Source organism: Alternaria dauci, chromosome 3 (genome assembly GCF_042100115.1).
Source record: "Alternaria dauci strain A2016 chromosome 3, whole genome shotgun sequence".
Lineage (NCBI taxonomy): Eukaryota > Fungi > Ascomycota > Dothideomycetes > Pleosporales > Pleosporaceae > Alternaria > Alternaria dauci.
In genome coordinates this window covers 2,010,606-2,036,496 of record NC_091274.1, presented here as the reverse complement: position 1 = coordinate 2,036,496, position 25,891 = coordinate 2,010,606, and the positions used below count along the sequence as shown (strand labels likewise).

The 25,891-nt window shown below is 51.8% G+C and overlaps 7 protein-coding genes across 7 annotated transcripts; 3 read left to right on the top strand and 4 right to left on the bottom strand.

Moving 5' to 3' along the window:
- Positions 1-430: 430 nt before the first annotated feature.
- Positions 431-3,557, bottom strand: ACET3X_004312 (uncharacterized protein; the record flags this gene model as incomplete). The annotated part of the gene is made up of 3 exons (XM_069450503.1): positions 431-1,554; positions 1,603-3,390; positions 3,449-3,557. The coding sequence occupies 3 exons, from the start codon at positions 3,555-3,557 to the stop codon at positions 431-433; spliced, it is 3,021 nt and encodes a 1,006-aa protein (XP_069308290.1).
- A 747-nt stretch (positions 3,558-4,304) lies between these two features.
- On the bottom strand, positions 4,305-4,842 carry ACET3X_004311 (uncharacterized protein; the record flags this gene model as incomplete). Its single annotated transcript, XM_069450501.1, has 2 exons — positions 4,305-4,337; positions 4,387-4,842. The coding sequence occupies 2 exons, from the start codon at positions 4,840-4,842 to the stop codon at positions 4,305-4,307; spliced, it is 489 nt and encodes a 162-aa protein (XP_069308289.1).
- Positions 4,843-9,031: 4,189 nt separating this feature from the next.
- On the top strand, positions 9,032-9,984 carry ACET3X_004310 (uncharacterized protein; the record flags this gene model as incomplete). The annotated part of the gene is made up of 3 exons (XM_069450500.1): positions 9,032-9,088; positions 9,142-9,617; positions 9,672-9,984. The coding sequence occupies 3 exons, from the start codon at positions 9,032-9,034 to the stop codon at positions 9,982-9,984; spliced, it is 846 nt and encodes a 281-aa protein (XP_069308288.1).
- A 31-nt stretch (positions 9,985-10,015) lies between these two features.
- ACET3X_004309 (uncharacterized protein) lies at positions 10,016-10,826 on the bottom strand (the record flags this gene model as incomplete). The annotated part of the gene is made up of 3 exons (XM_069450499.1): positions 10,016-10,193; positions 10,246-10,562; positions 10,611-10,826. 3 exons carry the CDS (start codon positions 10,824-10,826, stop codon positions 10,016-10,018), a joined length of 711 nt encoding a protein of 236 aa, XP_069308287.1.
- Positions 10,827-11,276: 450 nt separating this feature from the next.
- On the top strand, positions 11,277-13,161 carry ACET3X_004308 (uncharacterized protein; the record flags this gene model as incomplete). The annotated part of the gene is made up of 4 exons (XM_069450498.1): positions 11,277-11,375; positions 11,427-11,712; positions 11,767-12,410; positions 12,469-13,161. The coding sequence occupies 4 exons, from the start codon at positions 11,277-11,279 to the stop codon at positions 13,159-13,161; spliced, it is 1,722 nt and encodes a 573-aa protein (XP_069308286.1).
- Positions 13,162-13,415: 254 nt separating this feature from the next.
- Positions 13,416-17,567, bottom strand: ACET3X_004307 (uncharacterized protein). The gene is made up of 4 exons (XM_069450497.1): positions 17,104-17,567; positions 16,649-17,044; positions 15,884-16,036; positions 13,416-15,835 (listed from the first exon to the last, which is right to left on the bottom strand). The coding sequence occupies exons 1-4, from the start codon at positions 17,129-17,131 to the stop codon at positions 13,896-13,898; spliced, it is 2,517 nt and encodes an 838-aa protein (XP_069308285.1). The 5' UTR covers positions 17,132-17,567; the 3' UTR covers positions 13,416-13,895.
- Positions 17,568-19,021: 1,454 nt separating this feature from the next.
- Positions 19,022-22,147, top strand: ACET3X_004306 (uncharacterized protein). Its single transcript, XM_069450496.1, has one exon. It carries the CDS (start codon positions 19,140-19,142, stop codon positions 20,355-20,357), a length of 1,218 nt encoding a protein of 405 aa, XP_069308284.1. The 5' UTR covers positions 19,022-19,139; the 3' UTR covers positions 20,358-22,147.
- Positions 22,148-25,891: the final 3,744 nt, after the last annotated feature.

Sequence of the window (25,891 nt, the reverse complement as noted above, 5' to 3'; positions counted from 1 at the left end):
TTTCGGCACTTGATCATCGGGAAATGACATGGTGTGTGATTGACTGGATATTCGTCGAAAGAATCAACAAACACAAGGCAATACAGTCTGATTGGGCGAAAAAAAAAACTGCTCATACCTCATTGAAACGTGATATGGTTTGTACCACGTGAGCTATTTTGAAGGAACCAACCCTTTCGTATCACATAGTGCAAACGCCGTGTTCCTCTTCTTGTTGAATCCTACACAATCCGTTGGTAGGATGACTTGATATCACATGCACAACGACCTCTTCCACGGTCGATCAGCCGGAGATTGAAATAGCCGTTTCATCCCCATAACATTCCTTTTACATCAGAATCTCCTGAAACTGTTCCAGCAAACAAGCCAACATTTTCCCTTGAACAAAAGCGCATCACACGTGCCGCAATCCTATCCTTGAACGTATCAACTAAGCGCTGCCCGGTGGCCCACCCATGTTCAGCAGGATATCAAGCATGTCCATACCACCGATATCCGGTCCCATGGCCGTTTGGTTGATCTCCGCACCCCACTGATCCAGCAAAGGATCAAGTGGCAGTGCAAGCCAATCCTGATCTTGACCCGAACCCCAACTCGCTCCACTATTTGCCCATTGACTCCAACTCGTACTGTTGTTATTGTTGGTACTATTGCCATTGCCGTTCGAGTTCGAGTTGTTTGCGTTGTTGTTCTGGAAGTTTGGGTAGTTGCCAGGTGGTGGCATGATGCTAATGGAGTTGCTGTTGGGGTCGTAGGGTTCAGCTGAAATGCCCCAAAGAGGTGTTGCACGACCGCTTGTACTGAGACCCATGCTAGGCGAACCAGGTACGCTGGTACCAGTGCCTGAGAAGCCTGTTTGTTGGGATCCCATGTATGGTGGTGCAAGGTGATTGGTGTTGTTAAGAGGAGCAGGCGGAGGCATAAGCGGTACTTGGTTGGGGCTTTTGCTACCGGCGCGCGAGATGCCACTCGAGCCGTTGGCAGCAAGACGTACAAAGCGCGAACGGATTCGGTGGGTCAGTGTTTCGACAAGATCAGCAAACCGGTTACCGACGTGCACATCGTCGACTATGCTCGTTCGTAGGGCATCAACGGAGTCGCTGAGCAGACTAAGACTGACAGCTACGTCTTCTTCCGTGGCGCCTAGCGCGAATGTCTTGAGCAGAATGATGGCTACACTAACAATCCGGAAAAACGTTCGTACGGGCGCATGTCGGAGATAGCCGCCAGGATGCAGGCCCTCAACCACCACTTTGAGCACATTGCGCGACGCATCGATGACCTCGTTGATATAATGACGGTCGTTGGCATACCACTTTACAAGTGTGCTGAAAGGGATAGCGCCACCATCGTCGCTGCCATTTGGATTGCCATTGCCGTTAGGATTGCCATTGCCATTTGTAGCGCGTCCGTTCATGCCATTGGGCTGGGCATGCGTTTGTAGCGGAGTGTTGTGTGTGCAGCGTTCGACCACTGCCTGCAGCGCGAGCGAATTGAGATATACACGCGTGTACTCGAATTCGATGATAAGGACGTGACGGAGTTGCGTCGGAACTAGAAGCCGTTAGGCAGAGTACGGGAGAATAGCAGTGGTGTCCTTACCTTGGGGTGCTCTATCGAAGCACTTCCTCCACTCCAACAAAGGGCCTTGGAAGAACTTCAGCATCTCCTCATACCCTCCCGTCTTGAGTAGTTCTCTTGTTTTCCGTCGATTAGAGAACAGCTTTAGGTTGCCCATCTCCATGACTTTGGCGATGCGAGCCCAGAAGTCAAGCACAAGATCTTGTACAGCATGGCGCTCCTGGGTCGCGATAGACTCGAGCGGAAGGCGCTGGCCATCTGGGCGCATACCAAACTGTGCTGGAGGCGCCTTGATGCGACTGATGCGCTCCTTGTACAGCTCGAGTGGCGAGGGGCCGCCGACTAGGTTCTCGTCACGCTCAAGCTTGGGAAGCATAGATGTGAGACCCAGTCTGCCACTGGTCTGCGTGACGTAGATGATGAGCAAGTCGCGAAGATGGTTTTTCCGGCGGTAGTAGGCCTTGACAGTCGCGTGCGAGAGATGCTGGTTGGCCTCTTCGAATTCGGTTTCGTTGGTCTCGTCAAAGACACCAATCTCGAAAGCGAGTGTCATGGCGTTGCCCAGCAGCATCCAGCACATGCGGTCGCTGCGCCAGCACGGCTCTAGCCAACTGTCGATACGCTTGTCGCCCACACCTTTGTACATGTCAGCTTTTGGGCCAGCCTCGTACGGGTCGTCGGGCAGGACAAGCTCATCGTCGTCATCGCCAGGAGGGAAGTGCAGTGCGCGAGGATGCCATTCGGTAAGTAGCATCAGGCTCTCAACTGTGCCGAGGGTACGAAGGCCCTTTCTTGATAGCGGGTTCACGTCAGAGCCTGGCTGCTGACCGGCGCCACAGAAGCCGCCGCCAAACTGCTCCTGTCCGAAGATCATGCGATCTATCATGCCCTGCAGGTACTTCCATAGCTTCTCGTGGATGAGATAGGACCGGGATGTGGCGCCTACGCCACTCGATCCACTTGGTTGCGAATACCTCGCGGAGATGGTCAGGAGCGTGATGACCAGCATGGGCTCCTCCTTGAGCAGCTTCGCGTGAAAGGCATGGTCGCGGTAGTCTGGTACGACGATGGGCGTAAGCGGCGACAGAAATGCGTAGAAGTAGTCAATGTACGCAATGGCTTCCTTGGCGGTGAGCCATCCAGCGCGGACAAAGCGGAACTTGGACCAGGCTCTCACGGCGTCGGCAAAGGCGGCATCGTTGGGAGGGTCGGGCAGCATGGGCTGCTGTATGGCAGGGTCTACGGATGGCTCGACTGTGGCTCGCGAGTTGCCGTGCGCATGCGACGTCTGTGGCCTAGGGCTTGCGAAGTTTGTCTGGGAGCCTGGCGTACTGCCCAGCGTCGGGCGCTGGAGACTGGAGCTGCTGCCCGTCCGCTGGTGGCTGTTCATGCCGGCGGCCTCGAAGAGCAGGTTGAGGGCATCGTGTCCGCTGTAGACCTCGCCCGCCTGGAGGGTCGCGACCGTCTCGTTGTTGACCTTCTGGTCCTCTTCGTCAGTGGGCGTGTGCTGGGGCCCGGCCGACGTCGTGGGCCGTCGCAGCGGCTCGTATCGTCCGACGGAGCCGCCTGGAGTCAGCGGCTGGGAGATGTAGGCCGGGTTGTTGGCCGTGGTGATGGTGAGAGGCTCGGGCAGGCCGTCTGAGCGCTGGCGCTTGCGGCCGTTGCGCACCTCGTAGTCGTCGACGTCTTCATAGTCGTCCTCGCCGTCGGCCTTGCGCTTCCTGCGCGTTGCAGAGAAGAAGCACTCCTTGCTCTCGCGCCTGCATCGCACACAGGGCGGATCATGCGGGTTGTCTACGGGGCCAAGATCTACAGGCAGAAGAAGGACATATCAGCAATTGCGCGACAGATGCAGCGTCGGACGTACCGCATCGCACTTTGCGGCGCCTGCAGGGAATGCAGGCCTGGTATGTGCGCGTGTGCTGCGTGTTCTGTGTGCGCGGTGGTGGAGAAGCATTGGAGCCCGCCGTCGACATGGTCGTGGTGGATTACGGTCGGCTTGCGACGGCTGAGAGCTGGCGGACTGTGGGATTGTGGCTCTGATAAGGGCTGGAATACCGCCGAGCCACGTCAATTCCAGAGACGCGGTACCTGCATGCACTGCGCGGAATGTCTGCGCTGCGGTAACGCCGACAGGAAGGTGTCTGGTGTGTGTATGACTGCGCGCAATTCTGCTATTCGTTATCGTCGGCTTCTGGCTTACGATACTGCGGGCGTGCAGGAGCTCGGAAGCGGGTCACGAGCGCGGGGCGTGGGCTATTGCGGACTGGCGTGTCCGCTCCTCCAATCCTCGTCCTAACCACCACGTAACAGTCGCGCCTCTGCTCGACAAACCACTGGGGTACGCGTCGGTAGCCGACCAGCCCGCTGCCTGCTTATGTCAGGCACCACATGTACCTGCTGCCCACGACATGTGATGCGCTCGTGCACTCTGCCGTGGCACAGCAAATACTAATCCAGCCATCAGGCAGGCACGGCAAATACTACTCTGCCCATTAGCCGTCACAGCAGATACGAATCCGGCCATCAGCAGTCACAGCGAATACCAATCCAGCCATCAGACAGTCGCAAGCTTGTACTTGTACTAGTTGAATATTCCGTGAATGCTGGCAGCTTCACGCTATCCAATCCCATGATTTTCAATCACACCAAGAGGCAGAGGGTTACCTCCAAGCTATCATTACCAACCTCAGCCTGGATACCATACCACTTCCTGGCATCTCCTAACAAAAGAAACCGCACGTCATATCCGAAAGCTGCAACGCTGTTAGTATCATACCACTACAACACGACAGCGCAACTTACCCGCGGGTGATCATTCTGGTGATTCTCATCGCAACCAGTCTCGTCACGCGTCCACGGCTTCCAGTCGCATATGCCTACCGCGTCTGGCGTGTTCCGAGTCAAAGTGCTCCAGAAGCCGCCCTTTGGCTCAAACTGAAAGTAGGCCTGCCTATCTTCCGGGTTATACGCCACCTTCAAGCCGCCCATGCCCCCGAGCCTCACAGCACGACCATCAATACGGCCGGTACCCTCAGGATAGGTAACAACAGTGGCGCGATTTTGGTCTTGCACGCTGTAGAGCATGCCGAGCATCTGGTTGTGCCAGCCTTCAGAGGGCGTGTGCAAACACTGCTGGAACAGTTGGAGCTTGAAGGAGCAGAAACCAGGAGCGTAGCTGGGAATCGAAGTGCCGCTCGCGACAGAGGCCGATGGGGAAGCAAGGATATCCGGGAGCGGTTCGCTACGAACGCGCTTCATCGAGGACTCTGGGCTAGGAAGCGCGCAATCGAAACTACAGCTTAAAGCTTGGGACTCCAATGACAGTCAGTAAGAGTACATAGAAGAGCCGGAGATTGCATACTCGATGGACACAGTCTTTACCGCTACAGTCTAGCGGTGAGCCGTCCCATGGCTGTGTGGTGCAGCTGAACTCGTCGTCCTTGTGGTGGTTGGGCCAGTGAGCGTCGCCATAATGGACTATCTCGCGTCAGCTCCATCAGGCATCTCAGCAATCCCGCGACAGTACTCATAGCGCACACTGTCCCCCTCAAATCCAATCTTTAACTCTTTTCCGACAACCACGATAGTCAGCGTAAGGCCATTGGTCAGGTCGATCGAGTCGGTCTGCTCCATGAACTCGATGCCAGCGCCATCATATACAGGTGATACGCCGAGGAATGTCGTAATCTGGTTCTCATCGCAATCTTGAGAGACAATGGCGTCGAAGGAACATCGGTGTAGAATAAGAAGAGAGAAGTTGTGATTGATTCTATCTACAAGTGAGGTAGCGGGCTTATATAGTCTGAGAGGAGGCGCTAGTGAACGCTAGTGAGTGAAACACGTGATAGCTTCTAATCTAACAATCGGCCAGGTGTAAAGTCTGGTGGCAGCACTTGAGCGACTACAAGGGTAGTCGACAAGAGAAGTGCGGAAGCGACAAGCATGGTTTTGGTTGACATCGTGTGTTCTTCTGGATGAGCCTACAGTGGTAAAGTATTTCAAGAGAGAGGTGAGTTCAATAGAAGGCAAGGGCAATCGACCTAAGGTTATTATAGTAAGAGAGGTAGAGCGTGGCCAGTGGAGTCAAAAGCTCAAGTGGTCGGTGCTTCTAGGGATATAGGCTTCGTGATCCGGGTTGGCAGAGTGAAAATGGAGATTCGTCGAAAAGACCAGGGTAAAGAGAGAAGGCCGACCGTACTTTCCGAAAGACCGTGTAATCACTACGTCTTTGGAATGGACGGCCCAACCAGGATCTTTCTTGATATGTCGCAGAGTAACAGCGCCTTCAAGGATGATCGCTGTCCAGGACGGATTCTACTGTTCTGCGTTTGTCATTACGTAGAGCATTGTCCTGCTGGCAAGTCAATGCACGATATGTGAATGGTCTTTCAAACGCGACGTGCTCAGCTGAGAGGCTCGTTTGGTTTTAATGCACCAACTACAGAGCGATATGCGCATTTCAGGTTGTGAATGCCCAGAACGATGTAGACAGCGCACTTGCAGGGCAATGACTCTGACATCGAGGGAGATTTCGCCAACATCTAGAACAGTTCACAGCCTGCAAAAGATAAACTGGAAAAGCACATGCGTTGGGACGATCACATTGAGTTGCTCAGCAGCATTGTGCTGCTGTACCTTCCCACCATTACTTGTTCCACCGCGACAGCCCGCACAGTCTTATGCGATGCTTCTCAAGTGAAAGAAAACCGCGGCTTCTAGGAGGTGACCAAGCGGTTTAATAGCGCGATCAGACTCCGATTTCTTAGCTCGTATATAAAAACTCTCACTTGTACCTAGGTAGTCTACATCTCCCCCGCAAAGTACGCAGTAGCGTTTGCATCGACAAAGGATAAGAGCGAGCTTACCAACGAGAGACGTAGAACAGGAGCTTTTGTCCCGTCAGTCACAATCAGTCGGACCACCAGCACCTCCGACGAAATGAGCTCCTCCATCTACAAGATCCAGGAGATCTCCGGAAAAGGGAGAGGCCTGATAGCTCAATCAGATATTCCCGCAGGCACCCGCATCCTCTCCGAGAAGCCACTGCTCATGATCCCTGACCACATGCCCGATGCGGAACTGGAGACTCTCCTTACACGGGATTTAAAGGCACTTGATAGGGAGCAGCAGCGACAATACCTCTCACTTCATAACAATTATCGTGGCAAATATGTTTTCGGTGGTATCTTCAAGACCAGTTCGTTGTCTTGCGGCGGCGATTCGTCACCCATGGCGGTTTTTCCTACCATCAGCTTGATCAACCATAGCTGTCTCCCAAACAGCCATTACTCCTGGAATGACTCTTTGAAAATGGAAACTGTTCATGTCACTCGCACTGTCAACGCTGAAGAGGAGATAACCATCTGCTATACCGACTCCGGAAATACTCACACACGCCAAGCTTATCTCAAAGAACATTTTGGCTTCGACTGTTCATGTGAAGTCTGCTCGCTTCCAGCTCTTGATCGGAATGCCAACGATGTGCGTCGCGGTTACATCTCCCACCTCCAAGACGTCTTATCTACAGGAGATTGCATCAAGTCTAATCCGGGAGAGGCATTGCTCAATCTCCGTACGATACTGGAGTTTTCGAGCTCGGTACGCTTATCTCACACAACGGGTCTGCGAGCTCAGTACTGATTCTTTCAAGGAGTTCAAAGGTGCTGCTAAAATCATAGAGGCAGATACTTACTGTCTCGCGGCACAACTCAGAGTCTGGCATGGAGATGAAGCACGAGCGAGCGTATTCGCCGAGAGAGCCTATAAGGCGTTGCTCATTTGCATGGGGGAAGATGGTGAGGGCGTCCAAGAGATGGCGAAAATGATGGACAACCCAGCCTCTCACTCAGACTTTTGTTCAATCTCGAATGAGTGGAAGTCCTCCAAGAATTCAGTTCCTCGAAATATAGACGATACAGCCTTCGAGGAGTGGCTTTGGGAGCTGAAATAGGGGCGCTGGACGGCAAGCTCTCAGGAGCATGGGGTACCATCGGCTAAGAAAATTGCTAAAACAAGATATCATCCATATGTAGATAGGGCTCATAGATGATACATGGTCGTAATATCATTGCACAAATTTCAAAAGTATTTGGATGTTTCGCACAAGAAGTCGTCGATCAGTCGTTCGAGAATTGCGGTCGCAAACTCCTCGGCACGTAGCGCAACCTTTCGGGCCGATGGCGGCATGGATCAGCGCTCGAGCTGCACTGGCTGCGATGGTTCTGCATCCGCATTCCGCCCCCGCCTCTGCTACACTAGAGACGCTCCATGCATGGAGCACCGAAGACCACGAGATGCTCTCTCATGCGATCGCTGCCGCGCAAAGAAGCTAAAGTGCTCGAAAGATGCGCCCATCTGCACTTCCTGCGCCCATAGCAGTTCGCACTGCCATTACAGCGGCAAAGTCGCTAGATCACCCTTAACCAGGGCCTACCTGACGAGCGTAGAGAAGCGCCTGCACAGTTTGGAGTCACTGGTCACGCAATTGTTGCCTGGCGTCGATGTCGAAGATCTACTGTCATCTTCCAACGTGGCTGGTACTGCGCGATCAGTCATACAGTCCCAAACGCCCGAGGTAGCTCTAAGCCCGCAAGGCAGTACCAACTCAAGTACACATGAGCCCGCACTTCCTGAGGCTGTACCAAACAACGTTGATGGCTTTAATTGGGTTGAAGAAGATGTCAACGTGGATGGGTTGACAGATGGCATGGCCGCCCTATCGGTTGAGCCAACTGGTGTAGGTTATCTTGGTCAGTTGCTTCATTCAGACATCAGCAAACAAAACTAAACCAATGTAGGGTCGACTTCTGGCGTAGTTTTTCTTCGGTGCTTGCTTGACTGGGCCGGCTTTTTGCATCAGTCCGTCGCTCGACCTCAGCCCAATCTGGCGACCCCGTCTATGTCTTTCCGGAACGTGTTAGCATCATCACACATCTCACACGCAGCTCTTACGACGCAATTATCATCAAGCTTGATCGATGCCTACTTTGCCAACTACCACGTTGTCTACCCCTTCGTCCATGAGGCAACATTTCGTGCTCAATACCATGAGGTCGTTCCGCGACCTTCCAAAAAGTCGTGGAACATGCTCTCTCACGCAATTATAGCACTCGGTGCGTGGACATTGAACAATGACCAGATCGGCTTGGAAGACTACCTGTACCGTCGAGCCTTGACATTAGGTCAAGAAGAGTCGGTGTTCGAAGCCGCCAGCTTGACATCTGTACAAGCGCTTATACTTCTGAGCAACCTTAGTCAGAAACGTAACAGTCCAAACACGGGATGGAATCTACTGGGTCTCGCAGTTCGTACAGCGCTAAGTCTGGCACTTCATAGAGAACTTCCTCACTGGAACATTACCCTGATCGAACGCGAGACAAGACGAAGAGTATGGTGGGGCCTGTACATCTTTGATAGTGGAGCTTCGACAACTTTCGGCCGTGCAATAATGTTACCCGACCAGGAGACAATGGATGTTCATTCAGTACTGAACATTAAAGATGAGGTATGATTACCCAGTGGAGGTTACGTAGACGCTTTGGGACTGACCGATGCTAGTCGCTCACGCCACAGACTGTAACGCTCCCTAATGAAGTTGACGAGCCTACCATCTACTCGTCACTAAGAGCACAGAGTAGTTTCCACTTGCAGACAAACTACATTTCGAACAAACTGCTAGCTGAGCCCGGGCTCTCCGCTGAGGCCGCGCTCGCTTTGAACAGCTCTATGGATGCGTGGACACATACGGTTCCTTCATACTTTCAGTTATCCCAATCGCCTAGCTCGTCAGCCCAGTGGTATATGTTTGCACGGTCCCGGCTGTGGTGGAGATTTTGGAACCTCAAGATCATTATATTCCGCCAGATTCTACTGCGCCGAGCGATCTCCGAGCGAGGGCAAATACCGGATCAAGCTACGCAATCAACCCAAGAAGACTGTAAACGAATATGTCTCGAAGCGGCGCATTCTACAGTTGTCTCGATACATCAATATTCGATGCAGGAATTGAATAGACTCGAGGGTTGGTACGCGACGTGAGTGCATCATCTTGATTAACAAAGTGAATTTTCACACTGATCATTCTGTAGATATTTCCTCTTTCATGCGGCACTCGTAATAACGCTATGCATCATCAGCTTTCCGCGGGCTGAGGAGACCACGACTTGGCACGACGACGTTCGCTTGGCTAGAACCACTTTTCGCGAACGGCTTGTCGGGGATTCACTGTCAGCACGTTGCGTAGCTATTCTCGACCAAGTCGTTTCTGATGGCGAGTTGAGTTCAGGCGGACTGCAAGATCTGGAGCTTTCCAAAGACGCATTGAGTACATTTCCCTGGTCCATTGAGTCCAATGAGTTGTTCAACTCTTTTGATTGGGATTTTACGACATCCGGATTCTGAAGTGAACGTCAATTGGAAAAGCAGCAGTCGCTCAGTTTTCAATAACCACGTCGGGTGTTACCAGCAAGGACCGTATGAGTTCGCCATTTGGAATGTCGTTTTCTTCCGCTCTTGCAATAGCAGCTGACATGGAAGTTTCGATACCGGCGGCAAGGTGACGTTGCGCCAGACGTGTGCGGACAGTCTCTACAGGCGCATCGACAAACCATCTACTCAATGTCAACATGCGCTCCTGGAGCAACGTTCACAGATGTCACCAACCTTTCGTCACACACTTCTGCAATTTGATCCCATGGATTCTGTCTCAGAAGCGTATAATTACCTTCGATAATCACGAGTCGTGTGCGAGAGGATATCTTAATGGCTTCTGGCACTGGATCTTTGGCAGCATGGTCAAAGCTAGGCGCAGTGATGCAGATGTCGGCTTCGCCATCCTTGGTAACAGCAGCTTCTTTGAGTGCCTTGACCAGAGTTACGCACGCCTTCGCATCGAACGTGAATGGCGCTCCACGTCTTTTGAATGCTACTTCGGCATCCTCAAATGTGGACAAGACTTCCCGCGTGTAGTGGAAGCCGTCCTAGCAATTGTTAGAGAGACTACGTCATTGATTGGAATCGGCTCCTACCATTGGTACAACAGCAACATCTTTGTTGCCTCGGGCAGCAAGCTCGGTGATGAGCGCATCAGATACCGTTGACTTCCCCGCGCCTGGCACGCCTGCAAGCGCAACAAGCATGCGACGACTGGGATCGGATGCTTGGCGAGACAGAAGGTTTTCCGTGCGCTTGGCCAAATCAAGAATGGCTGCACGCAAGGCGTCCTTGCTGGATTTGTCTGCCATTGCTGATTGTCTTGCGAAAGATTGAACAGAGGTCTCAATAGACTACGAAAATGTTCAGAAGTCCGAAAAGATAGATGTAGCAGAAAGCGAAAAGTTCTACGGTGTTACGTGCGGCATGCAATGATCTAAAGATCACGTTCGCGTTGTGGATTTCGGACCACAAACCTCCGAGCACAAGTCATGCTGGAGCCCCAGTTTCCACACCTGAATCAGGCAACTTTACCATGTGGGCACGCGGGGAATCCGCATCATATACACGGCTAACGGTGCAGATACATGGAGAATCGTGGGGTCGGACTACTGTACTCCGAGACTGTCCGATTCCAGTTATACTCATGAATTTTTGATATGTGCACCAAGGGTATATAAGCATGAGGTACTGCCACTGCTTATATCGTACCTCACTCCTTCGAGCCCAACGTTGGCAGACACACCAGTACTACCGCAGATATGACCTCGGTTCATGATGTTACTGCCACTGGCGCTGCGCCAAAGATCGGTGTCTACAAGGAGCTAAGACAAAACCCATACCTTCTCGGTCTGTCCGCGGTAAGCTGGAATGAATCTTTCTTTGCCTACAGTTTCAGCTAACATACATAGTTTGCTTCTCTTGGTGGTTTTCTCTTCGGTTACGATCAAGGTGTCGTCTCCGGTGTGCTTACCATGGAGTCTTTTGCCGCATCCTTCCCCAGAATCTATACAGACAGTTCCTTCAAGGGTTGGTTCGTCTCAACATTACTGCTTGCCGCTTGGTTCGGATCTCTCGTCAACGGGCCAGTAGCCGACCGCTTGGGTCGTAAAGGGTCTATAATTATAGCTGTCGTTATCTTCACTGTCGGCTCCGCACTCCAAGCTGGTGCAGTAAATATTCCAATGGCTTTTGCAGGTATGAAACACTTTGAGAACTATGATTGTATTCTGTGCTAAAAATCATATCTAGGTCGCGCAATTGCTGGTTTCGCTGTTGGCATGTTGACGATGATTGTTCCAATGTACATGAGTGAGGTTTCCACTGCCGGCATCAGAGGCACTCTGGTTGTCCTTCAGCAGCTCTCCATCACGCTCGGTATCCTCGTATCCTACTGGCTAGAATTTGGAACTCAATACATCGGAGGCGTACGCTGCGCGCCTGACATTGCCTATACCGGTGGCACTGCAGCCGAGCCTGCTTTCGACCCGCGAAACGATGTTGGCCCTGACGGCTGCACCGGTCAAAGCGATGCCGCATGGCGCGTACCTTTTGCGATTCAAATATTCCCTGGTCTCGTTCTCGGTTTCGGCATGCTTTTCTTCCCCGAATCACCTCGATACTACTGCATGCGTGACAACGAGGAAGCTGGTGTCCGAGCGCTGGCCCGAGTTCGTCGCACCGATCCTACTGATGAGCTACTACAGAAGGAGTATCTTTCTATCAAGGCCGAAGTCATGTTCGAAGAGCAATACAACCGTGAGAAGTTCCCTGGCAAGTCCGGCGTGTCATTGTACCTTGCTGGCTATTCGACCCTTTTCTCCACCTGGCCGTCCTTCAAGCGCACGGCTATTGGCTGCTGTGTCATGTTCTTCCAGCAGTTTATCGGGTGTAATGTATGTTTCCGAGTACGCGCATTACTTGATATGGATAGCAGGCTAACAACCTTGTCAGGCGATAATCTACTACGCACCCACGATATTTTCGCAGTTGGGTCTTTCTGGCAAGACCACTGGTTTGCTTGCAACAGGTGTGTACGGAATCGTAAACACGCTGTCCACGCTTCCAGCTCTGTTCCTCATCGATAAGATCGGTCGCCGGCCCCTTCTCCTCTGCGGTGCCGCTGGTACTTGTATTTCTCTCTTGATCGTTGGCGGTGTCATTGGCGGTTACGGATCAACGCTCAAAGACCACCCCGCAGCCGGCTGGACAGGCATTGCATTCATCTACATCTACGACGTAAACTTCTCGTACTCATGGGCACCAATCGGCTGGGTCCTACCCTCGGAGATTTACAACATTGGTAACCGGTCAAAGGCCATGTCTCTGACTACTTCATCGACATGGATGTGCAACTTTATCATCGGTCTTGTCACGCCGGACATGCTCGAGACCATTGGTTTCGGCACATACATCTTCTTCGCCGCTTTCGCTTTGATTGCTTTCGCGTTCACATGGTTTTTGATTCCTGAGACGAGGGGCAAGAGCTTGGAAGAAATGGACGCTGTTTTTGGTGATAGCACTGCACATGAGGAAAAGACAAGGTTGTACAACATTGCACAAAGTTTGGGGCTTGACGAGGCTGAGGCTGCAGCGTTCGATGAGAAGCCTATGAAGGCGTTGCAGACAGAAGTGATGAAAGTATGAGAACAATACGCATAGAGATGGGAGGCACCTTGACGAATGTCAATTATCTAAAAAATTGTCAAAATTCGTCTTTCATGGTGCAAATTTGAGATTTTTGCATTGTTATGGGCATACGATATCTCTTTGATGAGATCTTACTAGTCACATATATCATTGTTCAGAATCCACTGATATCTGCAGCAGCAAAAGCTCGGGCGCATCACTACTGAGGAACTCATTGGCATCTCAGGGAACATCAACATCTGGGAAATGAGTATCGCGAACCCCCACAGGGGGTATATGTTTGCATACAAATGCTAGGAGTACAACGCCGTGCCCAAAGAAAGTAAAAGCGCGTCTATGCTGCTGACAGCAGCAGAGCTACTTCCAAGATACCAACAAGGAGAACGCAATAGAAAACGAGCGCTACGACAGAGCAATCAAGAGGGTATTAGAGACAGTTGTGAGAATATAAACAAGCCACCACCAGGGCTTCTTACAAAGAATACACGTTTCGCGCAGCGAGCGAACAATGCAGACCAGACGAGATAGAGCCAGTAAGGAAAAGAAAAAGGTATCAGAAGAGGACAAGAAGGTGATTCCAATCCGACCAAACCTCCAAAAGGTCTCCCAAGATTTCGTTTCCACATGATGCGTACCACAGTTCCCAAAAGCGCCAGTGAAGAGAAAAGAGAAACAATCCCTAGGGTATACCAAAAGACGCAAAAGAGATACGACTTACAATAAACGTGCATCTAAAATCTAGACCCCGCCCTCAAACTCCCGTTTGCGCTGGTGCTGCGTGCGGTGCTAGCACCACTGCCTGCTCTCTTCATACGCTTCTCCATAAGACCATGGAGCAGACGGTCCAATTCGCCACTCAAGCCTTGCATGGTCTTAGTCTCTTCAGCGAGATAGTCCTTCATGAGGGGATGATCACGGCCGACTGGTACAACACCCGTGGTATCATTAATAACAACAAGCATGTCGCGGATCTCGCTACCGTCATCCAGGTAGGCACGAAGCGAGGCGTCGGACCACGCAGAAAGCATTGTGCTTTCGGAAGATACCGGAGGCGAAGGTTCGCGATCTTTGGTAGGGATAGGTGCTGGTCTTGAAGGCGGAGGGCCAGCCGGTTCAGATGCATAATGCATGGGCGATGACTTGTTATCAGACCTGAAGGTCGAAAGGGCATTGTTTTCGGGAATAGTCTTCATGGGGCTGTCGTCAGGCGTAGGCGTTGATACAGGCGAGCTGGTTTCTTGGCTTGAGCTGTCAGTAGACAAGCCTGGAGCGTGGTGAGATTCCGACTCTTTTTCCCTGTCTGCAATGGTTCCCTTTTGCGAGGACTGTACATCTGCTGCGGAGACGTGCACTGGCGACTCGGAAAGACGGCCTGTAGACTCTACATTCTCAGTTTCCCCCTGCTTGTCCTGAGCATCAGGGTCCGCAAAAGGATCACTGCTTTCATCCGAATCGAAATCATCCAGTTGCACACGTTGTCTCGCCTTTGTAACCTTTTCGCGCTTGACCTCTCCCTCTTGGTGAGGCTTCATCATATTACTGAATGGGTTTCTTGAGGTTGTACTGTTGGAAGTTGAGTCTGGGGACCTGGTCTGCTCTTCCACCGATGACTTGCTTTCTTCATCTTGTTCGGGTGATACCAGACGCATAGTCGAGGTAGATTGTTGTGCAGCTGGTTGGTTGTTAACATTCTCCAATTCGACATCTGGTTCAGCGCTCAGTTCGGTCGGGCTTTCAGTCTTCAGGATGCCTTTTGTCTTTTGCGGTGAATCGTCTCGGTGACTCCTGTGGACCTTGGGCTTACTCAATTGTCTCACAGGCGCTGGAGCTGTCGCTGGTTCAGCTGACGATCGTTCTGCAAGTTCGTCGGACGGTTTTGATTGTGGCGAGCTGCGATCCGCTTCTTCCGGCTTCTCGATGTCGCTGTCCATTGAGTCTTGTGCACCTTTGCCCTTCCTGTCCTTGCGCTTGAAGAGTCCACTGAGCATACCCGACTTCTTCTCTTTCTTCTTCTTGTCGTCCTTGACTTTGTCCGCGAAACCGTTCTTTTCCAGACTCTCCAGGCTAGGCCCACGCTCGCGAGAACCGGTAGTCGATGTACTTGAGTCGTCGCGAAGCAGGTTAGGAGTGAGTGTAATCTTGCGTGTTTCGGTGTTTTCATCTTTGAAGAAAGAGTCTGTGTTGCGTAGCGTACCATTGCGAGAAACTTTGGGATCCAAAGGTCGATCTACCGCTTCCTCACTTCCCCTTTCTCGATCGTCTGATCGTTTCGCAGACTCCTCGCTTGAGCTTCGTGCATCACCCTCAGTTTGGCCATCCTTCTTCGCACCGTTCACCTTGAGTGGTTGTACCTGGAGGTTCTCTTCTTGAGTACCATCTCCGTCCTGTGTTGCTGCTTGCTGCTGCTGCTGTAACTGCTTTGGCTCTGGGCCACCGAAGAGTTCACCCTCGCCCTCGTCGGACGAGTAGTCGTAGTCGGAGGCTTCGACGTAAGTAGGTGGGGCGAATTGTACGGTTTTGGCATTCCTTCGTCGCATGGCCTTCTTGAGCGGGTTTTTGGATTTCTCGGCGGTGTCACCAAGCATGGTTGCGGAGAGGTCTATGTTTCTATGCTTGTTGAGGCGGGCTAGGCGTTCTGTCGGGGTCTCGATGTGTTCGGCGGGCAAGTAACCTGCAGGTTGAGTCAGAGATGGCGGGAGATTTGGCGGCGGAGGCCTACCGATGCTGTTGTCCTTGACAACTCGTACCAGCCACCAGTAGCTGTTACTATCGTCGAGTAACACCATGGTGTCACCTTTGGTTGCGTTTGCCTGACCTTCGACGGTCGCGACGAATGTGTGCAGGGCGTAGACAAATTCGAAGTCGATATCTTCTATTTCTCGTAAGCATTCGCCTCCCCACCCTGAGTCGATAAACCTGGGGTCATTAGAAAAAGAGACGTCATTGGAAGCATCATCATTGTCTTGATCCAGATCTGCGTCCCAAGAGTCGGCGTCACTGTCGGTAGTCCAGGAGTCATGTTCGTCTTCGTCTTCGGGTTGCCCATCCTTGGGTGGAGGGGTGCCGTTTGTCGTTCGGGGTGGACTCGGGGCAGGATCCAGGAAAGGGTCATCCGGCGTGTCCAGGAGGGTACGGTCAATCGGTTCCAGCATGCGTTTGACCTGCTCCTCGTCCAATTCGGATATTAGTGATGCCTGGCTGTCCTCTCTTGACTCAATACGACATTGGAACGCCCTCAATCGTTTCGTCGTCGGACTGGTACCCACCTCCGCGTGTAGCTCGTTGTCGTTGTCCGGTGCCGTGGTGGCCCTTGTCCAGGAATACTCACCAAGATGATGCTCCGTTGACTTTGTTTCTGGGTGTAAAGGAAATGGTAAAGAAATGGGGATCGATGTAGGCCGATCCCTGGGCGTGAGATTGTCGACAGAAATAGGAAAATGAATGGGCGTGTTGGTAAACGGGTGAAAAGGTAGAGAATACCGACCATCGTCTATCGAGGGCGAGCTCGAGATCTTGTCCATCATGTCGTCGTCCATGTCGTCCTCGTCGGCATCGTGCATGTCGGCATCGTCGTTGTCGGCAGATGTGCCGCCGTTCAGCCGTTCAGCCTGCTCGTCTTGCTGCGTGCCATTGTGCCTATTGGCGTTGTTCGTTACCGTGCAGTCGTCATCGGAGCCGGGATCCTCTCGCAGCTGGCTGCCAGCGTCACCCCACGCATTCTGGAGACGCGCCTCTTCCGAGTTGCGCTCCTCCTCGACTTGCCGTATGGCCGCCTGCTGATGGGGCGCTGCTGGGCCAATTCCAAGAGGCGCCGGGTGCTGGGGCTGGTGGGAGTGGTCCTTGGCGGTGGGCGATGTTTTGTCCTGCAGGTCGATGGTGTCTAGACACTTGCGTTAGCCGGCGCACGGCGAAGTGCGCACCCAGTGCATGCCGCCGTACCTGCTCTGATAATATGGGGTCGCGTCATCCTAGCTCATTCCTCTGCGCGCGCGGTGGACGATTGGAGATGTCGGTTGGGAGGAATGGCCAAGTAAGACGAGGCGCAATCGGTGGCTGGGTCAACCTGCGCAGGGACGTCGTAGCGCGACCCGAGTTGCCGTGGGAATACAGCGAATGCAAAGAGCAGAGAATCAGCCGCGTGTGTGGTCCGGTAAGAGCGTCAGGCAGTTTCGCATGCCTTCTCGGGGCGGGCGTGTCTGGAGCAAGGAGCGGCTGTGCCACTGGTCGTGGTGCGGAGAATGGGACGCGAGTCTACGGGGACATGCGAGGGACGCGGCCGAGAGAGCGCGAGACAATCAAAGGGAAAAGCAATAAGGGCCACGGGTGTGTCGCTGCCAGTGAGGGGCACGCCGTGGATGCTGAAGTCGTGATCGTGACGCTGGCCACACGAGGGTGAATGATTTGGGTGTCCTTTGCTTGTCCTTCCCCGAACGCATGCCCCTGCCTTGCTCTGAAACGTCTCACGCGCTAGCCTGTTCACTACAAAAAGGAGATGCGGCTCGGTCCTTTTCGAACCACCGCACACATCACCCTCTCTGCGGCCACCTTCTTGACACACTCCCTCGTTATACTGACGGCATCGTGCGTTCGCATAGCTGGCTTGTCGTTTCCCAACCCGACGCTACGGCCGTATTCCGTACTTCCGCAAGCGATGAAACACCAAACTTGGAACCCTGTCAAACGTCATTGGCTATGGTACTCTGCGACAGCCAGCACAACCTGTACCGCACATACTGTCTCGAGCTTCGTCTCTCACTGGATAAATGTCTCAGTGGTCTGCATCGTTCTATCGAGAACGGAGAACTCCTTCCCTTCACTTGGTCACGCATACCGTCTCTGTTCTCAAGATTCGATACATGCTGGCCGAAAGTGCGGGTACGCATGTCGCATCAATGAGCAGAGCCTGGTACCTCGCCAGCCAAAGGGTTGATGAGCATGCTGAACAAGCAAGGTAGGGATTCAGTATATGATTGACCTGGGTGGAATTCACACCCTAACGTCTCAATGGCGCTGGCAAACCCTCCGAGGACGTCAACAGAGCGATACTCGCAATTCCATTGCAAGGCGCTCTACATTGTGTGTATGCTCCAACGCGTCTGTTTCCCGCGCGCCTCCCAGCGACTTCATCTACCCAGCGCCTCCATCCGAGCAAATCACTCATACAAGCCCGTCATCAAATGGTTTCATGTTCTGGAAATCCATATCTAGCTAAGCTTGCCATTTTCTTTCAACCACAAAAGCAGAAAGCGACTCACGGCAATACCGAGTTCATCGTTGAAGCGATTACCAGAAAATGGGTAAAGAACAACGCCTTACACATGTTACTTGCAAAGATCAGAAAGCATAATGCGGCCCCACATGCTGTGCGAAAAAGACAGGTGGATCACTCGGACATTTGTAGTCACGGAAGTTACGCGGCCCCGTGATCTGCTTACTGCGTAGCAGTTTCTTCGCGCTAGCAGCGTCTGCGCCCATTGGACATCTATTGATCAGCTACGGGGAACATAATTCTTGCCTCGATGATGTAATGTCCTCATATGCGCATGACCGGGTGCGATTGGCTTGGTATCGTCATCGGGCGGTGACAAGGACATGTCCAGCCAGCCAGCCCTACCCGTGCGAAGCGGCGCCACTCGTGGCCATGTCCGGGCCGACCGATCAAGACTAGACCTTGTCTGGCTTTAGCGCGCCTCGTTTCGACCGGCTCACGTCGGCCTGCAGGCCTCATCTGGCTTGAAGCTTTCCAGAAGACCATTCGATTAAAAATAGAACACGACGTTCATCTCTCGTAGACCGGGCCGTTGAAACACCGAGCAGGTACTCTAATAGACACGATATTATGCCATGGCACTGAATCGCGCAAATTCCACTATATACCCATGGCAAGACCAGGTACCATCTGCTAAATCAGGAGCTTCCCATCTCTTGATATTCGCTACATTCTACCTTGACTTCTCGATACACAGTCTCCCATCATGGCTCACATAAGAAATATCCTGGCCCTTGCCACCACCGTCTCGGCGTCCATAATTGAATTGCCTGTTATCGTTAGGGGCAGCTATTCCAGCGTCAAGCTGGATATCGGTACACCTGCCGTAGAACACCGCTTGTTGTTCGATACCGGCTCGTCGACGATTTTCGTCCTCAACACCGACTGCACAGAGACTTCTTGCCCGGATGGCAGGATTTCGGACTACGAACGAGTCAAGTACAACGCGTCTGCCTCATCAACGTCCGTCGACCTTGGCATTCCCGCATCAATTCCGTACCTCGGCGGCGACGTCGCTGGTGACACTGTCCAGGACGTTTTTAGCACTACAGACGGCGGCTTAGAGTGGAACCAGACCTTCCTGTCTGCCAACCAAAGCAGCTGGCGCTTCATCACCGCCGACGGTTTCCTCGGCTTGGGCTTTTCCAGCATCGCGGAGAAGAACACAACAACTTTGGTGGAGCAACTACTGTGGAACGGCCAACTGGACGCTCCGCGTTTTGGACTGTTTTACGGAACGAACTTGAAGGATCAAGGCGAGCAAGATGGTGTTTTGACCATTGGTGGCAGCCATGAGGACAAGTATGTGGATGGCGAGATGGCCTACGCACCCTTGAGGAAAGAGGCAGAATACCAGCTCTGGCGGGCGCCACTCAGGAGCGTCAACGTACTTGTTGCAGAGAACCCATCGTCACCAAACGCCACTATCGACATTCACAACGGTCGTCTTCCCACAACCGCCGTGACGCCGGGCAGATTCCCAAAGGCCAACGTGACATGGCCAATGTTTACAGCCGGAGCTGTTTTCGATACCGGAGCTGGCCGCCTTTCCGTTCCGACAGAAATCGTCGACGCAATGTACTACAACCTTGGCTGGAACCGAACCAAGCTCGTGAATGGCCAGGAGCGCATGGGCTGCCAGCATCTGAATGCATCGTGGGCAGTCACTCTGACTCTTGGTGAGGGTGCTCCCGAAGATGACGTGTCATTCACTCTGCGAGGTGACGAGTTTACCAAGCCCGGTGCACAGTGCATGCCGCCGTTTGACGATAGCGAGCAGTACGGATTCGCGCTTGTCGGTACTGCGTTCCTACAAAGATATTACTCCGTCTACGACTTTGGTGCCGACAAGGTCGAGGACTACCAGCCGAGGATTGGCTTTGGGAGGTTGAAGAAGGAGTACGATTACATGTACCAGTCATAGTGGCAGGTACAGCATCCTTCCTTCATCCTTGTAGATATTTATAACCTTTAACAATATTAGACTTTTGCGCCCTCGCTTTACTACTTGCATGCCTGTTGCATCCCGATCATGTTGTATTGTTTCGATGATCTACAACATGACGTGAAAACGCATGTCTCTCTACACTCAGGAACTATCGGCCTTTCATTATGTACCCCCCTTCCTATCCACTTCCTTTATCTCCAGATGGGGTCGCGAAGTACCTCTTGCAACTCGCATATGCAGCGTCAGCACATGGGAATCAGGTTTGATTTTTTCAATCTTCTGCATCCTCGCATCGCCCATTGTGTCGAAATACCGGAGCTCATCAAGATTGACATGGTAATGTCTGTGAAACTCCTTCCGTCGAGCAATCCACCGATCACCAACAACCACTGTAGCCGACCAATGACCGTTCCTGAAGAAGAACACAAATGCGAAAACAGGGTATTCATCGGCTTTGAACTCCATATAGCCGAGGATGGTGCCAGTGTGCGTTGCGTGCAGCCACTTTGCGGATGGGTCCCATATGCCATTGGGCTCAACTCGACTGACACGCACACTCGCAGGTCTAACTACTCGCATGACTTTGTCCATGATCGTTGCGGCCTGTGTAGCGGTCAACGTTTTGACTACAGTGAACTCCTTGTACACCACTTCGGTTCTTACTGAAGGGCACTTTTGAGGCTCCGCGCGAACAAACAAATCCGGTCCGATTCGCCTGAGATATACACCAACAGGCTTGCGCACAGTACCGAGGGAGTGTTTTACTGGTAGTATAGCGAGTCCAGTATCGTCGTCCCAGGCAAGACCCAGCTTGAGCCGGATGCCACGATTTGTGAGATAAAAGTCCCGCGGACGTACTGTCGGCTCAGGCGTAATCGATCGCATTTGTCGAAAGCTTTTTGGAGAAGGAGCAAGGAGGCCTGTCAGCTTCTGATCCGAGTATTGGTCATTCCACAGGAAGATTGAGTCATCGGCGCATTGGCTGAGTATATGTTCCTGCAAACGGATGAACGCTTTTGACCCTTCTCCATATAGCATTGCCATGTTGATATCGAATATACCAAGGAGACTGTATGCCATGTCTTCGTCCCGTGTAGTCTTGCGCTCAGATGCCCATGAGAAGCGTTGAGCAACCGGTACCTCGCTCAGCTCCATCTCTTGCTTGAGGATCTTGTCTGGGATCCCCGTAATTTCCGTAATCTGGGTGGCCAGACTCGCTTTGGTACCTCGAAATTCCCATTTTTGGCTGTAGAAGACGACGTCCTGCGGCGCGATGAGTTCCTGGAGTGTCCAGCCGCGAGAGAACCATTTTGATGAGATGAATGAGTAGTCGCTTTCATCGACGTCGAAGAGATAGGCAAAGCACACCTGAGCTTCTTTGTAGTATCTGAACATGGAGTTAATTGCCTCGCTAAGCTCTGCACTGCTAGATTTGTTGATACAACAAGTATCGCACCATACGTATGGCAGTCTGTATCGAGGTGAAGAAGCTTTCCTGCAGGTCTCGATGATCTTTTGGTACCCTGGCTTTGCGAGCGTGGAATTCGGACGGTCTTGAGGAGGAACAAGCATCTCTTCGTAGGTTATCTCGTCTTTGGTCTGACCCCACACGTGCGACAAGATGGCATATCGCTGATCTGGATCAGCATGATCCCGAACATGTAGGGCCAGAGTTTTGGTGTCGATAAAGATCATGATGGGGCTATGTATAGGCCAAATCTTGTTCGATTACCTGAGGTTTTCCAGTCGTGAAAAGAGTTGGACTGGTATCAGTGAGTGGTGGAGATGAGGTTCTCGATTTCGATTTTGACCCCGCCACAAGATGAGGCTGAGCTTACAGCTGGCCTTAAACCTACCTAGGTATTGTGTCATACTGTGCATATCAGCTGATATCAGTGTTACAATAAACGATAGATCAAACTGCATAGCGTCTTATGCAGCGCGATTCAGTGATAGTATTAGTGGTGTATGGCGGGCAAGGTTCGGTAGTTGAAGGAAGGTACTAGGCCAAATCTGGCAAGCTCATCTGCTGGTAGTAGTATGAACTGATTGATAGTACTAAAAGTTACGCAGGCGTGTCTTGAAACGACGGAACTGATCGTACTGCTGCTTACCACACCATCCGTCACGCTCTCATTGCTTATCTTTCGTTCTTCCTTTAATATTGTCCAGCTTCTTCCTTTGCTTCTCCCTCTCATCCATGTCGATGTTGATGTTGAAATGCTGGCTTCGGATCTTCTCGTAAAACTTACCAGCAGTAATGCCATTCATAGGTTCGAGCCATTTGCCGGTGATTTCAGTCTCCAAGGACTCAGATTTGATAACAGTAGGTTCATGAGCGCGGAGAACGAAGACAATCGAATACCGATATCTTTTGTCGCTGACCGAGGCGGGGGTGGTGGAAGAAGGCTGAAAATTGGATTTGGTGGGGTTTGGTGAAGGCTCCGAGGATCCATAGGCTACAACGCGATGACCACCAGCAGGGTATCTTCCATTAGAAAGTCGTTCGAGTTGCCGTCCAACGAGCATAGTGGCTCCTTTTCTCCCAGAACCCTCGACTACTTTCTCTACCGCGAACCAGTTGACTCCGTCCCAAACCTCCAACCCAGGTACATCACCCACCACCACACTTAGTAGTCCTAGATCAGCATGCGGTTCAGCTACCACTTTCGCTTCCCAGCCTTCATATCGAAACAAACGCAACATTGTTGCTGTTTTCTTCCTATCTGAATCTTGCAATGAACTGCAGGGCCCGACATATTGCCTCAGTCCCTCGTCTTCGCCGTCCGGTAATCCAAGGGATGTCGAGATTCTGCCCAACGTGTTTGTGCAGTGCTGTCCAATGAGATCCCAATACCTCTTAGCGGGCCCTCTCAAGACTTCCGGGCAATACTCCAGAGACCTTAATGTGATGAATTCCTTTTCTCCTGGGATCTTGGACCAGCCTTCTTCAGACTTAAGTTTGTGCTTCCATCGCTGCTTTTCCTCGTCAGGCTGGTTGAAGAAAGCTTGACTCGCTGCGAATAGCTGCTCGTAGGCAGTCTGAAGAGGATGAGGTCCAGGCTCTGGCGTATGAGGTTCCTTTACTTGTAGGGATGTTTGTGCTGACGAAGGGGTTGGAAAAGTGACGGTGGTCCAACCGAGTCTCGATAGAGTTTGTTGATGTTCTGGTAGGACTAACGGTAAACTCCCCGGCTTTAGTGGTGGCCGCGATTCTGGTGATGTAGCCTGCGCTGGTTGCGTACCCGTCTTTGGGTTGCTTGTCGCTTTCTTTACTCGGAATTTTGAGATGATGCTTGAAATGGAGAAGTGGTGTTTGGATGAGCTTGAGGGTAGTGTGGCGGCCATAACAACCATTTATTAGGATACGAACGCGTTGGCTGCGAGAGAGGAACTATAGGCAAAGGAGTATTCAAAGCACAGCGGAAGAAGGTCAGGAATTATGATTACGGGTATGATCCGGGTATATTGGAGGTACGACATGGAATAGCCAGGTGACGTTTTCTAGGGTACACGAGCCAAGCCACAATTGCACAGCCCCACGTAGGCTTACGGACTATTGCAAACAAAGCATGCCGGTCAACACCAGAACTTGCACGACATAATTTGACAAGGGATCCAAACGCCAAGGCATGTTTGCTCGGATGTAACATAGTGGACATGCTGCCGTTCATCGCATCTCTAAAACCTCAACCTATTTTTGTCCCACAGCTCCCTCTCCCTTTGCACAAACCAGTCGTGCAATACGGGTCTAAACTTGACAATCCCCTCATTCATCTCGCATCCAAACTCCATGCCAGGCTTCCATGTCCCTCCCTCAGCACTTATCTTCATACTAGTCATGTTCTCCAATCGGCACAATGCAAGACCTACGTCTCCAATGCCTCCGATGAACTTGCCTGCTGCACGCCCCTTTTTAATTTGTCCGTTTTCATCTAGCTGTTTGATATCAGTCCCATTGTCCGGCAGGGTAGTCGGTGTTCCGGGACTCTTGATATGGACAGGTAGGATGCGCTTCCGTACGATGCCGGTGTGTTTTGTGCGGATGGTAAGTTCTTGGCCAACATAACAGCCTTTCTTGAAGTCTATACCATGCCAGAGATCAATGTTGCACTCCATTGGCAACGCATTCTCTCTTGCTATCTCTTGTGGCCCTTCCGGTATGCCATTTCTATAGCGTTGGAGGTGGTACTCTCGTACGTCCACCGGCTCGGCTCCCTCTATTATTGTTTCTGCATTTGCGCTTGCAAGATAACGACGCATGTCTGGGCCGCGTGGATCGCTCATTTCGGCGATCAGACCTTCTGATTTGCGTTGTCCGACTTCTGAGCCCCAAGCCGCCCACACGCGTATCTCATCTGCACCCACATCTGCAATCTGAACCTGGCTCCGGAGTTTGTGCCTCTTCAAATGCCTTTTCAGAGAGTCGAACTCGCTCTCGTCAACTTCAATGTAGCATGCCCAAGGCTCCTTCTCCTGCACTAACTGTGGCCACACCCAGATGAACACATCCCATAATACCCTGCCGCGCGCATCGAGAAACGCCGCATAGAAGGGCGCCTGACGGCTTTGGTCAACGTTGTTCGTAATGAGCCCCTGCAGAAACTTCGCAGCATGGGGACCAGCAAGGGAGATAAGGCGGCGATGCGGAAGCGCTGCAAAGCCCGAGCCAACAGCTTGTGGAGGTGTTTCTGCCGAGTAATGGCGTCTTGAGGATTGCCTGCGAGAACTCCCAACGTTCAGTGGCCGAATGTCGGCTCGATGGCCAAAGGGCGAAGGGGCTACCGATCGTGTTAAGACCCTGTCGTTTGAAGGCGATGCAGTGCTGAACGTTCTGTACGGATTGGCGGCGGGTGTGGACAGCCGGCGTAAATTCGCCCTGCAAGCATCGCATACATATTTGGGCGTCTGTCGTGGTGCACGCAGTGGTAAGGTAGCCATAATAGTGATCAAGTTGTTGATGTGAGATGAGGGCCGGCGATCGACAAGAACAAGCTCTGACGGCATGCGGCATTTGCGGAGTTAAGACCAGGATGCATATCACCCGGCTAAAAAAAAATAGGGTTAGCTATTACTAGTCTATATCTAGTAAAGCGTATAATATAGACGTCTATACGCTTCGCCTGTATAGCCTAGTATAGACTATTATAGAATAGTATATATTATAGAATAGGTCTAAAGAGGGTAGGATCTCTTAGGTATTAAATAGTATTATATACCTTAAGGAAGGTAGTGTGCCGGTGCACAGAGTAAGTAAGAGGGCTTTCCTATAAGTACTCCCTCTACTCTATGTTAAGGGGGCGGGAAAAAAAAAAGAAAAAAATAATTATTAATTATCTATCAGCTATCTATCTACTATAGAACTTATATAGAACCTTTTATAAGTTCTTCTTTTAATAGTATAAGATATACTTACTACTCTTCTTATAATAATTAATTACTTCTATCTACTACTTACTTATAAGCGCCTTACTAGCTGTATAGAAGATAAAACTTTAATACTAAGATAT

Bases quoted from the DNA above. Each gene is read 5' to 3' on its own strand.
- ACET3X_004307 (XM_069450497.1), bottom strand. From the start codon at position 17,131: ATGACGCGACCCCATATTATCAGAGCAG. The intron at 17,045-17,103 runs GTACGGCGGCAT...GCAAGTGTCTAG, and splicing joins ACCCCATATTATCAGAGCAG to ACACCATCGACCTGCAGGAC. The intron at 15,836-15,883 runs GTAGGCCTCCGC...CTCAACCTGCAG, and splicing joins TGTCAAGGACAACAGCATCG to GTTACTTGCCCGCCGAACAC.
- ACET3X_004306 (XM_069450496.1), top strand. From the start codon at position 19,140: ATGGCTCACATAAGAAATATCCTGGCCCTTGCCACCACCGTCTCGGCG.